Below are 24,605 nucleotides of genomic sequence, written 5' to 3'. Positions count from 1 at the left end.
CTTCTAGTCACCATGTGTCAGTTAACTGTGTAACAAACATAATTATGATGTTCACGGTAGACCTTTTTCTTCTGTAACAGTAAAGCTAAATTTTATGGAAAATAAGTTCCCTTGAGGTGTGAAAGAAAGCTGAGCTAACCATGTTTTTATTTTCTGAATATAGGTGAGTAATCAAGGTAACAGCTGTGGGAAAAGAATGCACACAGTGCATGAAACAACACCTGGAGGACATGTATGACCCTTAATGGCTTACGAAAATGAACATTATACCCACTGACTTCATCTATAAGAAAAGGATAAAGTACTAAGGGATCAAGAACAAACTCTTAGATTACGAGCATGCTAATCCAGTTGATTTTTATCAAAGCCCTTTTCAGACAACACTAATGCAGCTTTAGGAATCATAATGCCTGACCAGAATCACTGCAAAAGAATACACTTCCTCCTTCAGTAAATTAATTTAAAAGAGAAACTTAATAGGCTAAGCTTTGTATCAGCTAACTTTATGCTGAACCAAATCTTAATCAAACCTCAACTTGCATAAAGTCAACAAGACAGCATCAGAAATACTGCTGCACATGCTTTAGCCACTTAGAGAAATGCACTTCTGTGCCCACACTCAGTCCAGGCACTTTGAATGAATCCAGTATTAAAGGTTATGAATTACAGTCTAAAACAGAAGGTATCTTTTCCCCAGAGAGATGTAAACACGTAAACGAGCTCAGAGGCCACGTATGTTACTTTGGATACAGATGCACATAAACACAGGGCACTGCTCCTGAGCTGGAGCCAAGTCATGTCCTCTGACAGCACGGCCACCTGAGCACCCAGCAACTTTCCAACATCCATCCAGAAAGACATGCCCTTTGGCTTTTAGTGTCCTACTGTTCTTCCAGGGCGACGGCAGTAAGACCTTTCTCTAGCACCTGTAATATTTCCAGTCTAGAAAGAACCTTCAGCTACTTCACACTCCACATATTTTCACACCAAGCAAGTGGCAATGCAGCCACTTGCTCCAGAGTACAATTTATACGTGGCAATTCACATGACTGTTAAAAGGATCAACTTCTAAAACTTTGTCCCAATTTTTCTAAATAATTCAATTAATCTGTTTGACAACAGCATGTTTTACAAGTTATAAACACGCACATGCTCATATGTTCATTCCCAAAAATCAAATGCTAACCACTTCTGAATTGCAAAAACACAGTTTGCACAAATTAGTCATATTATTATTCAGAGGAACAAAAAAAAGCAGGACATTTAGAGTGCACACACAGTTGCTCTGCAGAAACTCTTGGAGAAAAGTAAAAGGAGGACAGTAGAGGCAAAGCTCACTTGTGTCTGTATGTATCTGCCCCATGTAGACATGCTCTCTGTCCCACTGTTAGACCTCATGATTACAAGGAACATCCTGCTTGAAACAGATGACTTTTTCAACACATGTCTATCAGTTTGCCCATAAATCCTGTGCTTGCTGACGCTACCTGTTTTACATTTTCATAGCATGAAAACAGGAGCAGCAGCAGCAGAGAGAAAACTGGGCTGCCATCTCTATTGCCAAACCTTCAGTCACAGCACCAGGACGCTGGGAAGTACCACAGGGGTCATCATTCCCTTGAATTCCATCGGAGGTTCTTTCTTTTCTGAAAACAGATTACTTCATTATCTTGAAAAATTATTATAAATTTCTGGGGGAGAATGGAAAATGCAAGACAACTGAAACTTCCCAGACTCCCCAGTGTTTCTGTAGTTCTCACTATAAATCTGATTTGCTCCAGCAGAACACTAACTTTTTTTTTTTAAACATCAACAGTATAGCATGGAATTCAGGAATATACATTGCAGACGAGACTTTCGTCAGTAAAACAGAATTTTTCAGGCAAGCAGGTAACGATAAAGAGTATTTGCAAGAATTATGTCCATGTTTGCTTTCTGAAACATAAACTGATAATGCATTAAGATTTGTGGTGTTTGGAATGCTGTATAGGTAGTTTTCACAATCAATGTGAAATTTCAGATATGGTAAAGAGGTACAGAAGAAAGCAGAATCTGGAGGTAACACTCACGTTGCCTTTATTTCTTTCCCATGTTCCCAAATAATGAGAACTTACATCTGGAATAAAAACTTGGATCCACAAAGCTTTAAAAACAGACCATGTTCTCTAAAAACTATGAACAATACAGCTTTCAAACACAGCTTTTTCTGATATAGGGTATCAAAAATACTTCCTATATCTCAATGCATTTTCAAAATAGCAGAACAACACAACCTGGCACTAGTACAGAAAATTCTAATTTAAAAAAAATCCCAAATGGCATACTCAAATCATTTCAGTTAGTTCACAACTATAGACACATAGTACTGACTGTGCTATGTGTCTAAGTATTTAGTCAGTAAAATAAAAAGTTGAAATGCAAAAACCAGGCTGGTTTCATTCTTCTCTAACACCAGGGTGGTCTACGGGCAATTTTTGATACCACTGGTGTTGCCGGGGAAACAAAATGAAAACAGGTGCCATCAAATACAAATTAAAGATTTAGTTCTATTTTAAACCACCTTAAAACAAAGTTTCCATAAACTTAACTGATACTACTACAAATTTGACAAAACTTTATAAGAAGAAAAGGATTATAAGTTGTCTTTAGACCATCAAGTTTTAACTGAAACAAATTTAGACTGATTGGCAACCCTTCCTTTTAAATAAATAAATTTCTTCATTAAATATGCATCATCCTTTATAAAAATTACCTAGTGTACATTTTAAGGCAATATAATACCATAACAGAAACAGGGTACATATAGTCTTAATAAGCTTTCTCCATTCCAAATTTTACCTTCCTTTCAATCTAAGCAATTTTTTAGATTTTTTTTACAAAGTAAACAACCAGTATAGACTTAAAGCATATAAAAATCTTATGGTAAGCAGCAACAGAAGCTTAATATTTTCCTCCCAATCTGATTGTAGTTTTCTCTCATGCAATTAAGAAAATCAAATATCCCTTTAACTAAAACCCAAGTAACTACATTTTTGCTTTTAAAAATGGTAATACGTTAGAATTTGGCAATATAGCAGTCAAGTTTCTAAAGCACTTCCTTCAGGTCAACTAGCCATAATGACAGAAAAGATGTTTAAGAAAAAATGAACATACAATTCCTTTCAATAAATAAACATTAATTCAAGCTTCCAAGAATGCCTTAAAATTATTTACCGAGTTCTTTTACGGCTTAAGAAGACATTAGTCACATAAAAGAATCCAAATAGACCTATTTCAGTTAAAAGCAATACACAAATTCCCTCCTTTTCAATGAAGCTAGCTGCCAGACCCTTGAATAAAAATTAACTTTGAATATTCTGTGCTAATCCTGGAACTTGAAAGATAAAGGAAATAAAAAGAAATAGAAGCATCTCTAATAAATATATATAGCTCTTCATTTAAAAGTTTATAAATCCGTGGTACATTTTACTATATCCTGCAAGGTATTACAGAATTTTTAGTAAAATAAATTCTCCTAAATTTGTGCATAAACATCTTGCTAAATAATTAAGAAACAGAATAAATTCAGCATACAATGACATGCCCAAATGATGGAAAGGCACTTTTTTTTCAAATAACAGTGACTGTAAAGTTGATTAAAAAAGTCTTTCGTCAAAATTGTGATTCTAGTTTTAATGCATCTCAATGATTTACTACAAATCACCTATTTAAAATAAAATTTTCTTGAAATCTTCAAGTTGCAAAATCATTTTGCTTCGCAGCCTCAGCTATGTTTACAGTGATGTTACGAACATCACAAATGAGCAAGTCTACAGTAATTTAAGCCTTCTGAATAAGCTTTTTGGTGGGGGGTTGTTTGCCTGTTCGTTTTTAACATTTGTCCAGGAGAAAGCAGCCAGCTCAGCCCCAGAGGGTGCTGTTAACACGCGCCATGCCAGCTCCGGCGAATACATTTGGGCTTTACCCGCATGAACAGCTCTGTCAAGCAATCTTTAACAATGCTTACAGATGTAGGCCTTGATGCAATGCTCCCCTCCAGTCATCAAGAATATTTCCATTAATTTCACGGTTTCATTCAACCTCTGTTTACTGTTCCAACATCTTTGAAAAATAATATTTCCTGGTCAAACATTTCCCCACTGAGGTGTCTCATAAATAAATGGGTAGTATCAAGAGTATGGTCCTTTTTTCAAATTAGCACTTCTACAAATGTCAATCATTCACAGAAGATGCACAGCATTACATGAAACTAACCAAGATCAAACTTCCTTTACAGTTATTTTAGTTAAAGTTTCAAGTTAACTCACTTGTGTGTAATTATGAAATTACTGTACTGATCCTCCACTTACTTTGAAAGTGATTAATCAAAGTCAGAGAAAAACAACCACCAACTGAAGCACGTTTCAAATTTCCTATTCAGGGGTAAGTCTAAAAAGATGAACTAATTTAATTTTAATTAAATCCTCATTTAGAAGCATGAAATAAATGTTTTCCATTTAATTCAAATTAAACTCCAGTTCCAGTACAAATTTCAAATATTCTCTGCTTCTGCTACTTTATTACACATGACAGATTAACATTTCCTTTTTGCACACATATGCAACCAGCAAACCTGATATCATTAAAAAATGTAAAGAATTCATACTTTTAGCAGTAATAAACATTTATTCTATTTCCAAAACTTCTAATGATACGAAGAAAATTCTAGTGATGTGAAGGAGTGAAGATGTATTCACTAAACAACGATGAAACACTTATGCCAGATTCTGTAACTACAAATACTTGTAACTGCACTTTATTTATACTGCAACCCTTCTACTGTGTGAACTTTCGCCACACCTCTTTACTGAAGGGAAAAAAAAGATAGCGAGATGCAAGAAAAAAAAACAGTAGGTAAAAAAAGCAGTACCTATAGGAAGGCAATAAATACACACATTAGACTGTAGACTTTTCCAAAAGCTTTAATGTGGACAAGAATAGGTCCTGTCATCCTATTTAATCATCAAACACACCTCAAGTACTCTAATGTTTTCATAGTGCCTGTATCAATGCTAGTGTTGAATCATTCAGGAGTTCTGTAAACCAGGCAGATCCCTCAATCTTTTCTGTGAGAAGCCATGTGGCAAAACCTCTTCAAAAAGTTCCTTGGGGGATTAGGGAGAAAATTTTTATCATCAGCAAGCTTCACCAGAGAACAAATGGTATTTTTCCTATCTTTCTTTCAAAACAGTATTACAACAACCCTCCTTTCACATGAAATGGGTTGATGTTAAGCATACTATCCCTTGGCATAGCAAGCTGTCAAGTTTTGGAAAGCGGATGCTGCCAAGCTTGAGCATCATTCTCTTGGAGGCTCAATACATGTAACTTAATCTGATAAAGTCAAGCAATGAACTATCAATTGCAATTTAAGAAAATAAGTAAAATATCACAGGATACTTTTCATATTTTTTGCAACCAGATATCTCTAAACTTGTCTGCAGCGTCCGAGGACAATTCACAACTCACATACTATTTCTTTTATGCTATTTATCTTTCTTGGCTAAGTTGTGCTTGGTATAGAGAAATTTTCTTTAAAATTCTATGCTAGGCATGCTGAAAAACTGGAATAAATTATATTTCTGTGTCACAAGAAACTAGATTATACCCTGGGGGCACTTGCCTGGGTTGACTTCCTCACTCATCAGAATATTCTTGTCTCCTCTACGATAAGTCCATAGACAGGCTGATCACAAACAAATAAATAAATTAAAAATGAATTTTCAAATTCACCGTCTCCATTAATCCTGCAGGACTTAAATACTAAAAAAGAAGTTACATTCAAAGGGTACTATGTCTGTATCTATACCCAGCATTTTCACAAAGGATAGGAGCTAAAGGAAGAAAGCACTTGAAATCAGCAAATATATGTAAGTGAACACCAAGTATATTTTAACTAAAATCATCAATCATAACTTTCAGTTTGGAGAACCACATATATCTTGAAATGAAAAAGACTAATTTACAGAGCAGGATCTCTGCACTTCTATGAGTTCCTTACCCAGGAGCCACAAGTGCTACTTTGACAAATCACGATTTGTCTACAGGACCGCAGTTCATCCTTTATTTACTTTTCAATCCACTGCTAAAAATAACTCAACCACAAGGAAAAGTAATGTCAAACTGACACTACTACCAAGTACCTAAAAATTGTCTCTTTTCACCTAGTAAAAATGACATTATTGCAACAGTTAACAGTTACCTTAATTGTATTTCAGAAAATTTAGAAATGTATTTTCTCAAGTTAACATAAAAGAACCCACAGAAAACATGCTTTTACATATTGATTAAAGAACACTGACAAAAAAAAAAACAAGCAAGTCCAATTCTCATTACAATTACAGCAAGCACTAACTGTCATCTTAACTCACAGAAAGAGCAATTCCCCTGGTGATCAGTAGATCTATTATCTAGATATTAAAGTTCCAACAAATTCAATGAAAATATTTCATTTAGGTATCACATCAGGTAATTGCTCACAAAAAATGGAACATGCACAGACATGCAAGTTCAAATGTATGCAATTACTTATTTTAATTTGTCCAACATTTATCATCTCTCCATTCCAGAAGCCTTGTTGAAAGGAGTCAAATTATGAACAGGGTTTTGGGAACTGGTCCACACCTCAGCAATAACTTACCACACCAGAAGCAGCTGAGGTGAGGAGGAGGTCTGTTTAAGCACTATAAACATTGATCACTTGTTTAAAAGAGATAAATAAATACATTTCTTTTGACAAGTGAAATAAATCTTGAATGAAAAAGCATTTGGCACCTTTTTTTTTTTTTAATGTACTGCTGACAGTATTGTCTCATCTGGTTTGGTGTTTCATTCGTACAAAAAAGGTCATACAATAATTTGATCAAATTAAGTGGGCAGGTTATTTACTGATTTGAAGTAGCAGTATATTTAAATGAAAATTTAAAGTTTTCCTTTTTTAAGAATCCTTAAATAAACTAAGTCACACTTCCTTAGAGTTGACACTGGTTTTTTCTTTTTTTTTTTACTTTTTTTCCCCCAACCTATATAGAGAACATACTTTATTTTCTATTAGACAAATACTGTTTGGAATTAATTGTGCTTACTTTTTTTCCTTGAATAAAGTTATAACATCTATTTGAAATTTTGGCTATAAATAGTACTACAGAGGCAAATATATTATGAAGTAACACCTGCCTTCAGCTGCATGGAAACTGAGGGCCACTGGAAGTTTCCCCCATGAAGTTCTGCTGTATCCTGTCTAATTTTATTGATATGCCCAACCAGAAAAAGTCCAAAAGGACAGCTCAAACAGCTACAAAAATGTCAGTCTGTCCCTTAAAACAAGCATTTTTAAAGGCCTTATTTATCTCCAGAGAAGCTCCACAGTCTACAGGCACCAGTCTATCAGAAAAAGGAAGAGGATTCTCTTCCCTTTCCCTCAGACTCTGCACTCAAATGTTAAAGCAACCCAGAGCAGCAAAACCAGCATGGCAGCACTGTACCTACAGCTATAGCTTATGTATACAGGAGTTTCTCCAAATAATTATTAAATTTTAATCATAATACATTTACAAATAGCCAGCTGAGACTCTGGTTTTGCATACAGTCAATTTGGCTGATGGCCAAAAACAGATGACCCAATTCTCCTACCAGCTCCAGCCACACGTTTTTGTCCCCACCTAGTTCAAGTACCACATTAACAATGTTAGTGAAAGCTACTTCTTGTTACTTGGTTAGTTTTCAGATGGATTCATTTTCTGATCCAGCTCATCATGTGGCCAGCTAAATGCTGGTTCCAGCAGAAACGGGTGTTGAAAATGTATGGAAAAGGTAGGAATACCACCCCTTGGCAGCCATCGCCTGCATTTAGATCTGTTTAAAGCAAATGGAAAAATTCCATTTAAAGGCCTAGAGAGGTCCAAAGGTCTTCCAACAGCTCTTTGAAAAACCTGCAGCCAAAACACATGCTTCTCCAAGCTGTCTCAACTGTATCACATCAGTGTCTTAGGCCCCCACTGCGAACACACATTACATGCCCCTGGTATCATGGTAGCTCACTGTCATTCTTCCACAAGATTTAGAAGAGTAGTAAAATAATGAGCAGTAATGTACAATTAAATATCCATATTTTAAACTCTTTAAATATTAGTTCACTCTATCTTGATACAGCAGGCAAGATCTTAAGTTATAAATTAACAAAGTATCTCATAGAAAGTTCTTAAAAGGTAAAGGACTTTTAAAAGTTAATTCAAAGTCTTTTCTAAAGATAAGCAAAGGCACTAAAATAAGAAAACCATATAATATACTTTTACAAACCTACATGAATTTAAAAGCAGTAATGCTGAGATAAGATAGGTGAACTCTCAGAGAAAATAATAAACTGATGAGATAACATCACCTGTTGAAGAGAAAAAATGCAGGAGTGACTACACAGAAAAACAACTGACATCGCCAGAAATGTTTTTTCTTTTTTCCTCTCCTCAACTTCTGGCACAAAAGGCATGGAGGAAACAATTTTCTCAATGGCTGAAAAAGTGGTCCCAATCTGTCTGATATGCTCCAACTGACATGCTGATATGCTCCAACTCCTTTTTTCTTACAGCTTTACAGAGCAATAATTCTCACTTGAGTCTCCAGTTTTAACACAATATATCGAGAATAAAAAACTAGGAAATGGTAGATTGTTACAAGATACATCAGGAATAAAAGGTTATTACAAACAGATCAGTCCAGGGTGGAAATGACACAGGTTAAGCAGGAGGCATGGATAATCTGGGTAAGTTCCATGGAAAAATAAATATCGTGATTGGACTTAAGGCAAATGGAAGCAGTTCGAATTGGCTTTTTCCAAATCACTTAAGAACATGTGATGCCCACATGTCCATTTCCAACAAACTTCACCATAAAGAAACAAAAACCAATACTATGAAGTGTTGAAAAACACATCTACTACCAGCTTCCTCCACACCACAGCAATGTGAATTATTGCAGATGCTTGATAAGCATGAAAGAAAAGAGTCTGGGGTTTTTTTGGCTTTCTTTTCTTCTCCTTTTTAAGTGAGCTACCAGCATTTATTTGAAGCACACCAACCTGTCATTAACTGTTGACCTTGCAAAGAAGAGCAAATTTTATAAAACACACATTGCAGTACTATAGTTGGTCTAAAGGTCTCAAAAGCAGTAACTCCACTCAACCCATTTTTCCTGTCCACCTACAGACTCCTACAACTTCACTGGCTCAGTTCTAGCAGGTTTCTACCAGATTAACTTTTCAGAACATTAATTCCTTTACCCAACTTCATGTGAGGCCACAAAAACATTAGTGCTTGCTTAACAGAAAGCTCAGGAACTCCTGGCTAAGGACAGGCTGTCTCTAACACCAGCAGCCCACACTTGATCCTCAGCCTCACAGGAATAACTAATTATGTCACTGCATGAACATAAGGAAAACTCTGGGTAAGGGGGTAAGGGTGGTCTATAGAAAGGACCTCAAAAAACAGCCATTTTTAAGGTTTAAGATTAGCTTTATAGCAAAGTGTTATTAAGCTACTTGTTAATAAAGCCAAATATCAGCAGTAGATGGATCAAATAAAAACTTTGCAACTTAATCTTCCACCAGGAACAATCTTATGTGACATTTTGAGATCATGGCTTGATTAGCAAAGACTGAGAATATTTCAAAAGGATGTTACCAATTTTCAGCAAAAAAGCAATATCACAACTACTACAGCAAAACAGTGCCAGTCTCTATGCTTTCACCACAGACTAAAAAAAAAGGAATTTAGAAATTAAAAAGGACAGATAGCACATGATGAGGAGCGATTGAACAAAACATTTAATGGTTTGAATTAAATTTTGACACTGTTAAAACAAATACTTTATCACTACAGGACAGCATACATGCTGCAGTCAATGGGGAACACAGGAGTATAGCTGTTAAAACATCACTGCAGCTTCAGAGTAGGATTGAGTCTTGCTCTAGAACCACACTGAAGTCCCCTTTAATTAGCTCCACTATAAATTCCTAAGTGCTCATCCCAGCAAAGCAATCAAAGGCAGAAGCAAACACTGTCAGACACATTAACCAACCCTGGTTGCTGCACAGTCTACTGCAATCAACATGCCTTTAGCCCTGTTAGATGGGTTAAATTATCTAGGTTTGAGTGATTTTTTGACTTATCAGCAAATTCCTTGCTATTTCTAGTGGCTGTATCACCATGTTTTAGGGTAATCTTAAGGACATCTGTATTTTTCCCCTCCTTTAAAACTACTTGAAAACACTCCTCCTTTGGAAAAAAACCCCAAATGTAGAAAATAGAGAAGTTTCACTTTTCATCATTAGCAAAGGTAGAAACAGACTCATAGAATCTGTGAGGCATTTCATAATTCTTAGGTGAATAAAGCATTAGAACTACTGAGCTTGCAAGTGGTCTTGACCTTTGAGTCTCAAACCAAGTATGACAACTACAAGTCCTGCTGAACTCAGGTTTGCAGGAGAAACAAGTGAAATAGCTTGATGACACTTACGCAGTCAAATACACTACTACAGTAACACCTAAGCAGAAAAAATCTGCTTTTTCTTCCCCCCACCCCCAAAATTCCACTTTGCACCCCCCTCTTCTTCTCTCCCAGCTGAAACGAATACAATTCTTTGGAGTAGTTAGAGTGTGGTTAAGCAGAGGAAGCTATGCTTGTTTGCATGGAATCTGCTATTTCCTCTCTGCCAAAACACTTGTTTAAAGAAGTCATGTAATATTTCTATTAAGCTGTAAATGCAGTTGACAAGGAAATGGCCTACTGGCAATGCATTACCTTTGTGGTAGTGCCAACCAGCCTATAGCAAAATAGTGCACACGGTAATTTCACTGTGCATTCCCAGGCAACAAAATTGTGCCTTACATAAATACCACAGAACTCAAGCAACATCTAGAAAAAGCAATGAAAATTTGCCCAAGCTTTCATGCTTGCCTGTATCAATTCTATGTCATAACTAAAACAAAGTAGGAAAGCATCTACATATGTCCAAAAGTCCTGTGAAGTTGTATCATATGACACCAGGAAACCTATTGCAACTTAAATCTGTGTATTTCTTGTTAACCACTGTAACAACTCACTAATAAAAATTAAGAAAAACTGTAGGTATCAAATACACAAAAGAGCACTAACTGCATACAAGCCCTTAAAAACCGTAACGTAATTTATTAACAAAAACGCATGTTCTGTGTAATCCAGAATTGTCGTGTTAAATTGCTTTGGCCTTTGACAGCATTCACTTGATTGCAAGAACTAAACAGATCCACAAGCATTCAAACTCAGTGACCTTTGATTTATAAGCAGCTATTGTCATGCACATAAAAATCCTCACTGATAATGCAGTCCTCACCTTTCAATAGCTTAGTGCAACTACATACAGTGATGTTACTGAGATCTGATTAAGACATTTTCATTAGAATATAACCAAAAATCACAGCCACTTGATAAATTTAACTTTTCATCAATCATTCTTCAAAATATTATTTAGATGTTATTTCATCTTAAATTCCCATCAAAAACAAGCTTCAGAGATACTTATTTTCTTCAGAGATTTCATCCAAGTATTTTCAGTTTGAATTGTAATTTAAAAACAGTTAATTACACAGAAAAAAATATGGTGCAGGAAAACTACTAAAATTTGCTTACAAAATTACGTTATGTTTCTAAATTGCAAAACACTCACTAGTTTTAACAGAGCTGCACATTGCCATGAAATTTCAGGAAACATCCCTGCTCCAAAAGCACACACAACCAAAAGCCAAGAACCCACAAACAAAAATCAAGAACCAACAGCACTAAATACACTTCAACTCACGTAAGCAACACCCTACCATAATCATGTAGAACAGTACCTTTTCTTTTGATAATGGTGGTTTCCTTATATTAAGATCCTGATATGTGAGGCAAAAGGAAATTGAATAAAATAATATAGTATGCATGCCATTTTTGCAGCCAATTACAAAGAGTTTTTTGAAAAAAGATATGCTTTAGGCAATATAAAGTGCCTTATTAATATAAAATGGGCTTTAGATATAAAAAAATTAAGAATGGAGTGTTTATTGATGCTCAGTGCAATCATCATAGCTATTCTACAGCTCATTACAAAAATGATAAAAGTATGACTAACAGTGGCAAGATATTCCTAGATAAACATTGACTCCCATGAACTTCTCCAAGTGAAGTGATTAATTCTAGTTACATTTTATTTTACAAAAAGTAAACTAATTCAGTAAGAGACTTTAAGAGTCACTAATAAATAAAAGCTGTCAGGTGTTACTAATACTAGCACTGCTCACACAGGACAATTCTGAAACCTTCTTTAGGTCACCTTTAATTCAAAACTGCCTTTCAAAGGACTCTTGCTGATGGAACTCTCCAAGTGCAGGTACAGTATGCACAAGGCTCTATATTTTGCCTTCAAGCCAATTAAATGCTTACTGCTTTAACTCCCTCTCAAGTGGCGATAAAGGCATTCTGAAACCTTACAGAAACATGTTAAAACACGGGCAAGTGAGTAAATAGGAAGCAACACAGAAAGTAAAAACCGTCAGTCTTAAAATGTCCATTCATAAACATACAGTTTTAAGGTTCCACTATTAGGTTTTTTTCAATGTTTTGTGCATTTGTAGAGTTTTTTTTAAAATACAACAAATAAAAAACACCACCACACACACTTACCCTCATTGGGTGAATATCAGCATATGGAGGCTTTCCTTCAGCCATTTCTATTGAAGTGATACCAAGGGACCAGATGTCTGCCACACAGTTATAGCCAATCTCTTGTATTACTTCAGGAGCCATCCAAAATGGAGTTCCTATAACAGTATTACGTTTTGCCATGGTATCCTGTAATTATATTATTTATGCAATTAAACCAGAGATGCTTATTTTCAGATTATTTTGATATCAATTCTATATTTAAAAGTTAAATTAGCCACCTAAAGGTCAAATGATAGTGACTTCCAATTAAGACCAAACAGATTCAGGCCATCATACTACAGAGGCCAGACAGGTGGTAATAATCATAAACCTCAAACTAAAATTTAAAGTGAGATCATCAGGCACTTGACATACACTGGGTTACACAAACAACTATAGCCCTGCAATACACTAAATATTCATCATGATAAAGAACGTTAGTTCTGCCGCTACCACTAGTCACTTCTCAGACACAAAATTCAAGGCGGAAGACAAAGGTAAAAGAACATGGTTAGAAGCACTAAAGCATTTTTAAAATATCTTTGTACAGGTACTTACTGTTAACTGGCCAGCCACACCAAAATCAGCTAATTTTGCATGTCCCTCGGTGTTAAGAAGGATGTTTCCAGCTTTTATATCTCTATGTATTTTTCTCATAAAGTGCAAGTATTCAAGTCCTTTAAGAGTAGATTTCAGAATAGTTGCAATTTCATCTTCTGTTAGCTGCAAGAAAATACAAAACCATTTTCAGATATACACATAACGTGTATATATTTGAACTATTTAAAACATGATCACTTCATAGTGATTATGATAAATAATAACAATGCTTGACTTTTTTTTTAGTAGACCAGAAAAACTTCAGTTTTAAAGCACAAAACAAAATCATTAAAAATTCAATTATTAAACACATTCTATAAAAAAAAAAAAAAGATGTGTAGACTTGAGAGTCCAAAATGTTTCTCTCAACTTCAATATGTTGCAGAATCATATGCCAACACAAATGATAGAATAAGCTGCAAGTCAAGTGGCAACAAGCTGACAGACATTTCATTACCATAGAAAACACAACACAGTGAAATAAAATTGAGATATATTTTCATTTGTTTGCTTTATAATCAACGCACCACTACTGAGTCATCAGTCAGCAGTTGTTTATCCTCATTGCTTTTAGATCAACATAATAGGGACACACAAGATCCTGAACAAGTGTTATCAAAGAAACAGTAAGAGCCTCTTTTTAAGGTATCAGACCCCCCTGAGAACACTTCTCAGATTTTCATCAACATTTATTCTAGATTAAAAGCAAAACCACAAAAACATAATTAATTCCATGTGATGCAATTTCTCAAGGAAATACAAAGAACCTATTCATATAACTGAAATGCTATTTAATTACAGTACATTGATGCTTTAATATAAGAACTAAGCAAATGAACTTGACACATTCTTAGAAATGCAAGAAACTGCAAAACTGAAGATAAATACTCTAATTTGGCTGCAATGCTGGGTTGTATTTTTTCCCTTTCTCTAATTTTCCAATCCTACACAGAAATTAAATTAAGCAATAGCAACTCCTTCCAGTTTCAGTTTTAAAAGCATTGGTACACATCCACACCTCCCTCCAAAAAACAACTACCACCAAAAGCCCTTAAGAAACAAAAAACTCACTCATGATCAAACCAACAGAATGACTCAACAGAAAGAAAAAAATATTAGTCAGCAAGATTATCTGCACTTGAGCTGCTCATAACAAGTTTTAATTATTTAACAAACAGAACCGCTTCCCTACTCCAGGTTCTATCCAGTGCCATAAAACCTGGGTGTGGAGCCCAAGGGCACAGTTACACACACATTTATTTAAACAGCAGTGCCAAGCTCCAGTTCCTCCTTTCACTGCAACTTCAGCAGTAATTCCCACTGTGTGTCAGTACCTCCACTGAACAACTGTAACAGACCCTGGTTAAAAACAAACTTGTCTGCCAAATTATTTTTCCAACAAATCAGTTCCCAGATTTAATTCATAGCACTTAGTGCCATGGTCTAGTAAGCACAGTAGTGTTGGATCAAGGGTTGGACTTGATGATCTCAGAGGTCTTTTCCAACCCAGCTGATTCTATGATTCTATGATAGTCAACATGGACAAAGCAGAGTAGGAGTTGCTCAAATTGGCAATGCTTTCCAAATGGCATTGCTTTCCAAGTAAGTACATGTGTTGTTATACTCAAGGAGTCCCAGTGACTTTTATAAACCTTGCCCTATGCAAGAGGATGAAACTGATGGCGGCGTTAGCTCCAAGCTCCAAGCCAAGCAGTTACCGTCTCTGCTGCACGTTGCGCATTCCTTGCCTGCCATTTATCTCTGAGATCTTTCAGTGTTTCTATTCAGCAGCACACTGCTCAAAGCCTTTATTTGTGCTACTTTATGCTGACTGCTATGGTGCTTCAAAGGACTCTATGTCAGGAGAACTGTTATACACAGCTCAAATAAGATGCTTTTCCTGGTATTATGCCATGGGCATAAAACCATATACCCGTTCTTGACTCAAGCAAGAAGGGACTTTAAATCAACTGTAAGATAAACTGAAACATGGTCAAAAGGATATTTGCAGAAAGAGACAATTCTCATTACATGAGCTAATAATTCCATGATGAATCACTAAAACTGTGATCATGTGCAGACAATCATCCACGGGCAATTTATACTCTGGCTATTAACAAACACCATATCAAGAATGGTTTAAGACATGCTGAGTGTAACACTTTCTGCCAGAGCTTTGCCAAATCCACCCAATTTCAGAAACAATAAAATGTCCTGAATCTCCAAATACTTCCATGCAGTTAATCCTGAACATGCAACAAAAATTTATCCTGAGCACTGACAAATGTCTAGCAAGACAGGCATACAACTCACTTCCCATTTTCATCTAGAAACAAGTATTACAAGAAATTGTGCCTAGAGGACACTGCCAAGATCTTTCTTCAATATGTTGCGTTCCAAAGGCAGTAAATCCCTAGATTTAATTCTTGAAAAATTAGTGGTTAAACCAGACGGAGATCTTTGGGTCATCTCTAGATGGAAAAGGGCTTCTGTAGCAACATGGCAAAATCTAACTTTTAAAAGGAGAGGTTAACAGAACACTGGAACCCAAAGGCTGACAAAGAATCTATGGAGTGAGAATCTACCAAACTAGAAGAGAGTTCTAAAGTACTTCAACGTGATGCACCATCTGGAGACCATCAGCAAAGGAACACTCTAGCATGACTAAGCATTACAAAAGAAAGTATTTAAACATCAAAATACACAGGCTTTTGACACTGCCCCTCATAGCATCCTTCTCTAAGATGAGCAGGTACACAGTGAGCTGGAGGCCAAGGAACAGCGCTCAAAGGGTTGTAGTGAATGGGGCTACATCTGGCTGGCAATCTGTTACCAGTGATGTACCTCAGGGCCCAATCCTAGGGCCAGCTCTGTTCAGTATTTTTATCAATGATATGGATGCACGAGTTGAATGCACCATTAGCAAATTCGCTGAGGATACTAAACTGGGAGATGTTTGGACAAAAGCCTTGCAGAGGGATCTAGATAGATTGGATCAATTAATCACTGGGCAGTGACTAATGACACAAAATTTAACAAGTCTGAATGCCGTATTCTGCACTTGGGATGGAGTAACGCTTGGCACAAATACAAACTGGTAGAGGATTGACTGGAGAGCAGCCCTGCAGGAAGGGATCTGGAGGTGCTGGTTGGCAGCAGACTCAGTAGGAGTCAGCAGTGTGCCCAGGTAGCCCAGAGAACAAACAGCTCCTGGAGTGCATCAAACTCAGCATCACCAGCTGGTCAACAGAGGTGACTGTCCTGCTATAACAGTGTTGGTGCGGTCTCACCTTGAGCACTGTGTGCTGTTCTGGGCCCCACAATTTAACAAGGATGTGTCCAGAGGAGGGTAACAAAGCTGGTGAAAGAGCTGGAGGCAATGTCCTGTGAGAAGGGACTGAGGACTTTGGGCTTGTCTGGTTTGGACAAAATGAGCCTGAGGGGCAACCTCACTGCTCTCTAGAGCTTCCTGAGAATTGGACATGGAGAGGGAGGTGCTAAGCTCTTCTCCCTGGTATGCAGGGACAGGATATGGGGGAATGGTTCAAAGCTGCATGAGGGGAGGCTTAGATTGGACATTAGGAAGCATTTCTTTACTGAGAGGGTGGTCAAACAGTGGAACAGGCTTCCCAGAGGAGGTGGATACCCCAAGTTTGTCAGAGTATAAGAAGCATTTGGATCGTGCCCTTAACGACATGTGCTTGGTCAGCCCTGAACTGGAGAGGAAGTGGGACAAGATGATCATTCTAGGACCCTTCTAACTGAAATATTGTATTCTATTCTACTGTAGTCTATTTTTCCCCTGTGATGAGCATAAAAAAAAATGATGAGTTAACATCATTTGGATTTTACAATGCATTCCATCATTCTAAACTTGTATGAAAAGGATATATCCCTGAAGACACATTATCTAAATGTATCAATGGCTTATGTCTTCACACTTACAAGATAGGAAAAAAATGGGGTTTTGGGAAACAGATAAAAATACTTTTCTTTTTTTTAAATACAGCAAAATATAACATATAGTTCTTCTTTACATCATATAGAGACTAGTTGATACATAAACTAATGCAAACCTGATGGAATTTGGTAGAATAAAAGCAGGCAGGCACACTTTTTGAGTCTACCAACTGCTGGAAGCAACTAGGAACCAAAGTACATAAAACCAGATCCAAAGCTCCTCCAACGATTCATTTATTCAAAAAATCTTACAAAACCACAAATAAACTCTTAAAATCCACATCGAAATACTTCCTAATTAAGCCTCCTACCTTCTTTACCTTAAATCAGAGGCTCTCTTCATAAGCATGGTTAAAAGTCGTTACATAGGTAGTGGAGTGTCTGTGTCCCCTCAAGTGACTTTCAATTTACAAACAACTAAGCACAGAATCAGCCCATAACATGCTTTGCCACACCACACAACTTGCCATCTACTCAATACCCAGTACTCTCTAGTTCTAGTAGTAGTTAGACATTGACATACAAGTAATGCCATTTATAACCCACAGAGAGAACAAATAGAAGAAACACAACTTTTTATTACTTTAATACTAGAAATATGTTCCAGTCAGTGTTGTTATCCTGATGTGGATGTATCGTGCTTATACCATATTATTCCTGATCAAACTGTGTGGGGAATATGTTTCCTGTAAAAGAGTTGGTTCATTTTATTCTGAGCTTTTAAACACACAGCATCATTCTTCCATCAGCACAGCATGCTCTATACCTTGCACCTTAATATAATTTCACAGTCATAATCTTTCTGCTTTGTTTCTGATTTCTATTTGTGTTAAGATCCTCGCTTAAAATCTTGTGGAACATTCATCTGCTTGTTCTAATTGCTGGCTGTTCTAATTCTGTATGCTCTGTTTCTTTGATCGGTTGGTGCTACCCTCTAAATATGAGTCAGCCATGGAGCAACTTCTAATCCTTCATCATCAAAACCACATGCAGGTTATGTATCAAAAGGAATGGGAATGATAAAGGTGAACAACTCTACAGCCTACATAAAAACAGTAGGCATTTTAAAATCAAAATTTGGAGCAAAACAGATGGCAGCAAATTCAGGTGTTCCACATCTAGTAAGAGACCAGCTAATCCACATATTTACGTCTAACTGGCTATGGAAGCCACGCACAAGGGAGACTTAAGGGTGAGTTTATACAGTCTATCACACACCACCTAATCCACGCAGCTGTTGGGACAACTCATCTATAGATTCTCTGCTCACAGTCATTCTCCTTCCTGAGGGCCCCTCTAAAGGGGTCTGGGTCAGCTGAATTGCTTTAACTGCCTAAGTCCATTCCCAGCTGCTCTTTTTACACTAATACATGCACATTAAGCCTGATGCTTCCAGGAAGTATCAGCTTACTGCATCTAAACAGTCTGAGTAGGTTGAGCACACTGGGTAGGTCCACTCTCATGGCAAATAAAGGAGGAATTCTTCCACCAGAAGCTGTGAAGCTTGGACATCACCCATCTTATCATAATCACACAACTCTCCTATTATTCATTTACGTGAAGAAGAAGCTGGACCAACTAAAAACCTGAGATGCAGGAAGGTGAGCAAATAAGCACAGGAGAAGAGATGACAGTTAAAACAATACCATTCCCACTTGTAATATTTGACATGTAACTTAGGAATTAAGGCAGAAAGCTTCAAGGAGAAAGAGCTGTTAGGGTTGCAGCTCTAGCCCAAAGTCAGTGGTAGATTCTAGTTCCCATTGCCTGCTACAAACTTCAATAAGAATACACTCTCCTGAAATCACTTTCCTTGAGCTTCCCTTTCAGAGCAATTACATTTCAGCTCTGTTTTATAAGCAGATCTGCATGCTCTGTGTAAAGATAGTGCTCTTCAAACAAAATCACAGCCTGTCTTTGAGTGAGATACCAAATCATGTCACCTAAATTACTTATGATAACAAGGTTTGCTTCGAGACTTTGAGATAATCTCTACCTACTCCTATATTATAACATGGAGACACCTCAATATTACTGTAATGGGCAGAGGAATATTACCAGTTTTACTCGAGAATAACAACTTAGGAACAGGATCATATGAAGGGAGGCAGCAAGTTATTCTTCTTACTGAGCCCAAGTCAAGCTGCATGTAAAATCTTACAGCAAATACGCTGTAATAAACATAACAACAAACATTCATTGCACAGGTGATGACCAGTGTTGGTATTTTTTCAGATTTGTTTTTCACTGTGTAATCCCAGTAACAACTTTTGTAATTTTTCTTGAATATAATATGCAACAGACCCCATCTTCTCATTAAAGTAGCATTTTTATACTAGATAATTAAATACAGTGCTAATACATCAGTCTTCTATCTGAAATTTGAAAACTACTATAGCCTAGAAGCAATGTAAAATTATCTAAAACATATGCAGTGGCTCATATGGAAAACTGTTTCAGGAAATATCAAGCACCTCTCATGGTCAATGCTTAACATCAGCTAACATTAAACAAAGACATAGGGGGATCAAGAACTGATGAGAATATGAAAGTCAGACTCCTCAGCCCTTACTCTTCACTACCAAGTTCCAGCTTGCTCTAAGAAATCTATGAAGTACTGAACCAGATGTTAAGTAGAACCCGAGAAGTAATGCAGAGAAGTAGAGAGCCTCTTCAGCACTGCACTAAGCACAGCTAACATGAGAAACAGATTTTAACTATGATTCAGTAGCACAACAACATGCATTTGTCATGTCTACACATAGTTGTGATCAACACCAATTTAGATATTTGGTTGTTTAAAGACCTTTTCTGACAAAGCATTGTGAATAAGGTCAAGAACTTCACTGGAAGTCCTTACCACAGGTCTGCTAAAGCAATACAACCTTTCCAACATGAAGCACTTATCTGTTGTCACTGTTTAAAATCAACTTCATCATTATATAAAACACATTTGCAAACTGATCACTTGGCTCACAAACTACACACCTGCTCATACCGTCCCCCCTGATCCTGACAGCATCACCAAGAGAAACCTTGGACAACCTGTATAAGCGAACAAGGATCAGCATGGTAGTCTTCTTGATCCTACCAGACAAGGGTAAAGCCTCAAGCAGAAGCATCTGCAGATCACCACCTTCCAGCAGGCCTGCTAATAGCCAGAAAGTATTAGTGTTTTTATTAACACAGGATCCTCAGAGGAATGAGGATCCCTGGGGAGAAACAGGATCTACCTGACCAAGGAGGTCAAGAGTATCTTTGCTAACCTAGAGTGGGAAGAGCTTTAAACAAGGTTCACCAGGGAACAGAAAGCAAAGCCTTCAGGCAAGTGCAGGAACAGAGAATGAGGAAGCACATATCACATGAGATTCCAAAGGTTTTCTCACTCCTTTTAAAAGGAAGTAGGGCAGAGGGTACAACTGAAACCCTATGTACAAAAGTATATAGTCTGTGATGCAAACTGGAAGAACTACCAGCCTGTGCACAGCTGCCATGTCACTGGAATTAGAGACACAAAGGGAGGGCTCACACAACTAGCATGCTGAGAGAGATGGATGCAGGCTCCTCAAAAACAACAAGTGGGAAGGATGGGCAGGCTTGAGCACTACAAATATGCAGCTCTGCTATAGAATATTTAAACTTGTTGAGAGTTTGTATGTTAAAATCAGAAGACTAGACCAAACGGTGATGTGGGTGCCATCCAGATGGTGGATGCCACCATGACACCTGCTGCAAACCACCCAAAGAGATAAAGTAGATGAAGTCATCCTCAGCACCGGGAGAGACCTCTGATCACAGGCCATTGTGTCGACCACCTCAACACCTGTTGGGAGAGCAACATGACAGGCTACAAAAAAAACCAAAACAGGCAGAGGTAGCCTTGGCAAGCAACTATGAGATGGTGGAGTCTAAGTTATGGAGAGAAGTGATAAAAGAAAATAGCAGAACCAGATTTCCAGATAGGAAACCTCAGCTTGTTAAAGGAACTAGTAAGTGGGATGCCAGGGCAAGCTGCCCTAAAGAGCAATGGGACCTTGCAGAGCTAGTTCAACGTAAAGGACAACCTCCTCCAAGTATGAAAGAAGTCCTTCCTGCCAGGCAAGATAACAAGTAAACACAGCAAGAGGCCATTTTGAATGAACTAAGAACTCCTGACTGAGCTCAAGTGCAAAAAGGAAAGCATATGAAAAGCAGGAACAGATAACTAAAGCCAAATAAAGAAGCACTGCCTGGATACTAAGGAGTAGAATTAAGAAAGCCAAGGCTAGGGTGAACTTGAAACTGGGCTGTAAAACAAATAACACAAAGAGCTTGTATTGGTCTATATGCAGGGGGAAAAAAGAAAAAGAAATACAAAAAAAATATGCCCTGCTGCTAAATGGAATAGTCAATCTATTGACAAACTATGCGGAAATCTCTTAAACATCTTCTTTGCATCAGTTTTTAGTAGGGTTTTTCTGGCTCTCAGTTGTCTCTGCCTACTAGCAAAGTGAAACAAGTTAGGAATTACTCTATTAAATTGGACAAATACAAGTCCACAGGAGTAAATGAGACACATCCAAAGGTGTCAAGAAGTTGGCTAATGCCAACTCAAGGCTACTTCTTATCAGCCTTAATAAGTTACAGCAATCAGGCTGTCCCTGATGATACCATCATCTTCAAAAAGGACAGGAAGAATGATCTGAGGCAGGTCAGCTCATCCTCAGTCCCCAGGATATTATGGGGCAAATCCTCACAGAAGCTAATTTTTAGATACACAAAGGGTGAAAAGGTGATTGGAAACAGCCAGCACAAGTTGACCAGGAGGAAATCGTGCCAAATTAACCTGGTCACTTCCCTATGAGGATGAAGACAGCTGCCAATGGCATTTAGTTTGGCTTTACAAAGGCTGTTCGCAGTCTCCAACAATACGCTTTTAGCTAAATCTGAGGAATCATGAAGATGTAGAAGAACAACTGCCTGGAGAGTGCCTGGGGGCTAGAACATGTGATGTACCAAGATGACAGAGCATGTTTTGTCTTGTTTGAAGAAGAGCAGATATTTCAATGCAATTTTAAGCAATTTAAAGGGCGATAAAGCAAAAATATCCTGATAGAGGATACAAGAAGAAAGAAGGTCATAGAGCTGGGCAGAAAGACTGTTCTGTCTTCTCCTTTTCAGATTGTTAAAACTGATCTGAACAAGACCCTGAACACTAATTGGACGTCAAAATTACCCTTCCTTGGAACAGTAGATTCAACTCGATGACTTCCAAAGGTCCCTTCCAAAATAAAATTATCACTTGTTCCAAACCCCCGGCACACTGTTCATCTCTTTCTTCAGCACCTCTAAAATAAACATCCAATTTCAAAAGAGTAACCTTTCTTTTATGTGCAGTTTTTCTACATTTCCTCCACTTCCTCACCACAATAACATACAGCAATAAATCCATCCCAACTTTAAACACAGATTTTTTTACTGTAAAATAAAATACATATGAAAGGCTGTAATGAAACTTGGCTTAATTCCTTGAATTGAAACACATTTTATTGCCCAGATTATAACTTTATATGCAGAGAGGTTGACTCAAATGGGAAATACATTAAAAATTAATTCAGCTGATAGTTCTGGTTCTCCGAGGCAAACAGTGATGAGGTTCTTTGAGGGGAAAGAGCAGTGGGGGAGGCAATAAGGTTTAACTTCCACCCTTTATTATAACAGGAATAAAACTTTGTGTGTTTTGTGATGAGAGCTGTATATAGGATACCAACAGATGACTGATCTCATTAAACATTCATATACACAGCTACCTCTTACTGGAAGGCTTTAGTATAAATTTCCTTGTAGTCTGTGTTTACATGGTCATTTTATTGTTTCAGCAATTTAAAACTGGCAATACCAAGACTTATTTACAAGAGGAGAAAATAAGCTGCGGCTCAGATTAAGTAACTCTAAAAACATTTTATTTGATAAATCTTTAGCAGCTCAGATTGAAAAAGAGTAACTGACTTTGAACCACAGATGCAACTTCTGCCATTCTCCTAAGAAGTTCCATGAATTTGTCTTCTGAAACTTGGGGGAAGGTGGGGAGGGAAAGGAGAGCTGTTGATCTGTACAGACTGTTGAGTTGCATATTCAGAAAAAAAAGTGAAAATTCTATCTCCCCCTCAACATATTATAGCCTCTCTCAGCTTTTAGCAGTGACCCAGCTGCTACTGAGAGATCAGTAGCAAATATAAACATTCCAACTCAGAATATTCTGTGGTTCTGTGATTGTGAAACCCAGCAAATACAGCCATTAGAAATGAAGAACTATTTTGTAAGCTTTCTTCCAAGAAACACACTTTAAAAACAGAAAGTCAGTAAATTATATGATGCTGAGCTTTTTATTATCATGTGGCTATCAAGAGTTTTAAGACTGCCCACAAAATTAACTCCAATATTTTATGCACCTACTTCGGGTAATATAGGTAGGAAACTACCAAAATCATCCAGGAAGCCAATTCTCCTTAGAACTGACCTGTAGATGTTCATAGTGCTACTTAACAACAGTATTTATTTTAATGAAAAGATGAAGGTCAACCAAAGTTTGGGGAAAGATAATTATGTCTTCAGAGCAACTGTTATAGTATTTTGCAAATAAACACCAGACTTGAGAGTATGTATTATTTTACTACTACATTATTCCTCACTGAGTGAGCATGGTCTGCTAACAGAGTCCTGTAGAAAAAGGGGAAAGAGTAGACAATTAGTGTTTCCCACTGCACATGTACCAGAGGATGCTGCACAGTCAATCTTCATTCTGAAACTTCCCAACTTCTGAACACTCTTTTGGCCAACTGTATCTGCATGTAATATATACACAGTTATTTTGGAAACGGATGAACAACAGTATAGCTCCAACTTCCTCTTCTTTCATGAAAATTAGTCAATGGATAACATGTATCTTTATTTCTGGCACACAAACAAATACTTTTTTTTCCCTGAGATGAAAATTTTCTCCTATGAGCTAATTTCCAAGCAGATGAATATAGTTTTCCTGCAAGGCTAAAAGAAAGGTCTATCATTCTGAGATTCAAACACTACAACTCATTTTTTAAGGACCTTACAATGCTACCCTAGAGAACAAAAGAAAAATAATTCCCCAAAATTAAGATAATTCCATCCACTATTTATGTAACAGTCAACCATTCAGAGCCATAGTAAGGATTTTATTATACAAGCACTGAAGAATATCTGTGTTGCATTGCTGAAGCTAGTCTAAACTACTTTGCTTTGTAAGGCTAGACACAGAATAAGTAAACCACAACATT

At 37.1% G+C, this 24,605-nt stretch overlaps 1 protein-coding gene across 1 annotated transcript in view; it reads right to left on the bottom strand.

Annotated features, from left to right (window-relative positions):
* The window catches only part of STK3 (serine/threonine kinase 3), a 123,092-nt gene that overhangs the window by 83,424 nt on the left and 15,063 nt on the right, over positions 1-24,605 (bottom strand). Inside the window, exons 5-6 of the mRNA XM_032696610.1 lie at positions 13,312-13,476; positions 12,733-12,900 (exon numbers count right to left, since the gene is read on the bottom strand). Coding sequence (XP_032552501.1) covers positions 12,733-12,900; positions 13,312-13,476 — 333 coding nt within the window. The remainder of the gene's footprint in view (positions 1-12,732; positions 12,901-13,311; positions 13,477-24,605) is intronic.

The sequence above is a fragment of the Chiroxiphia lanceolata genome, chromosome 1, assembly GCF_009829145.1.
Source record: "Chiroxiphia lanceolata isolate bChiLan1 chromosome 1, bChiLan1.pri, whole genome shotgun sequence".
Taxonomy (NCBI): Eukaryota; Metazoa; Chordata; class Aves; order Passeriformes; family Pipridae; genus Chiroxiphia; species Chiroxiphia lanceolata.
The sequence above is the reverse complement of the archived record's forward strand: the minus strand, read 5'-3'. Positions and strand labels throughout refer to the sequence as shown.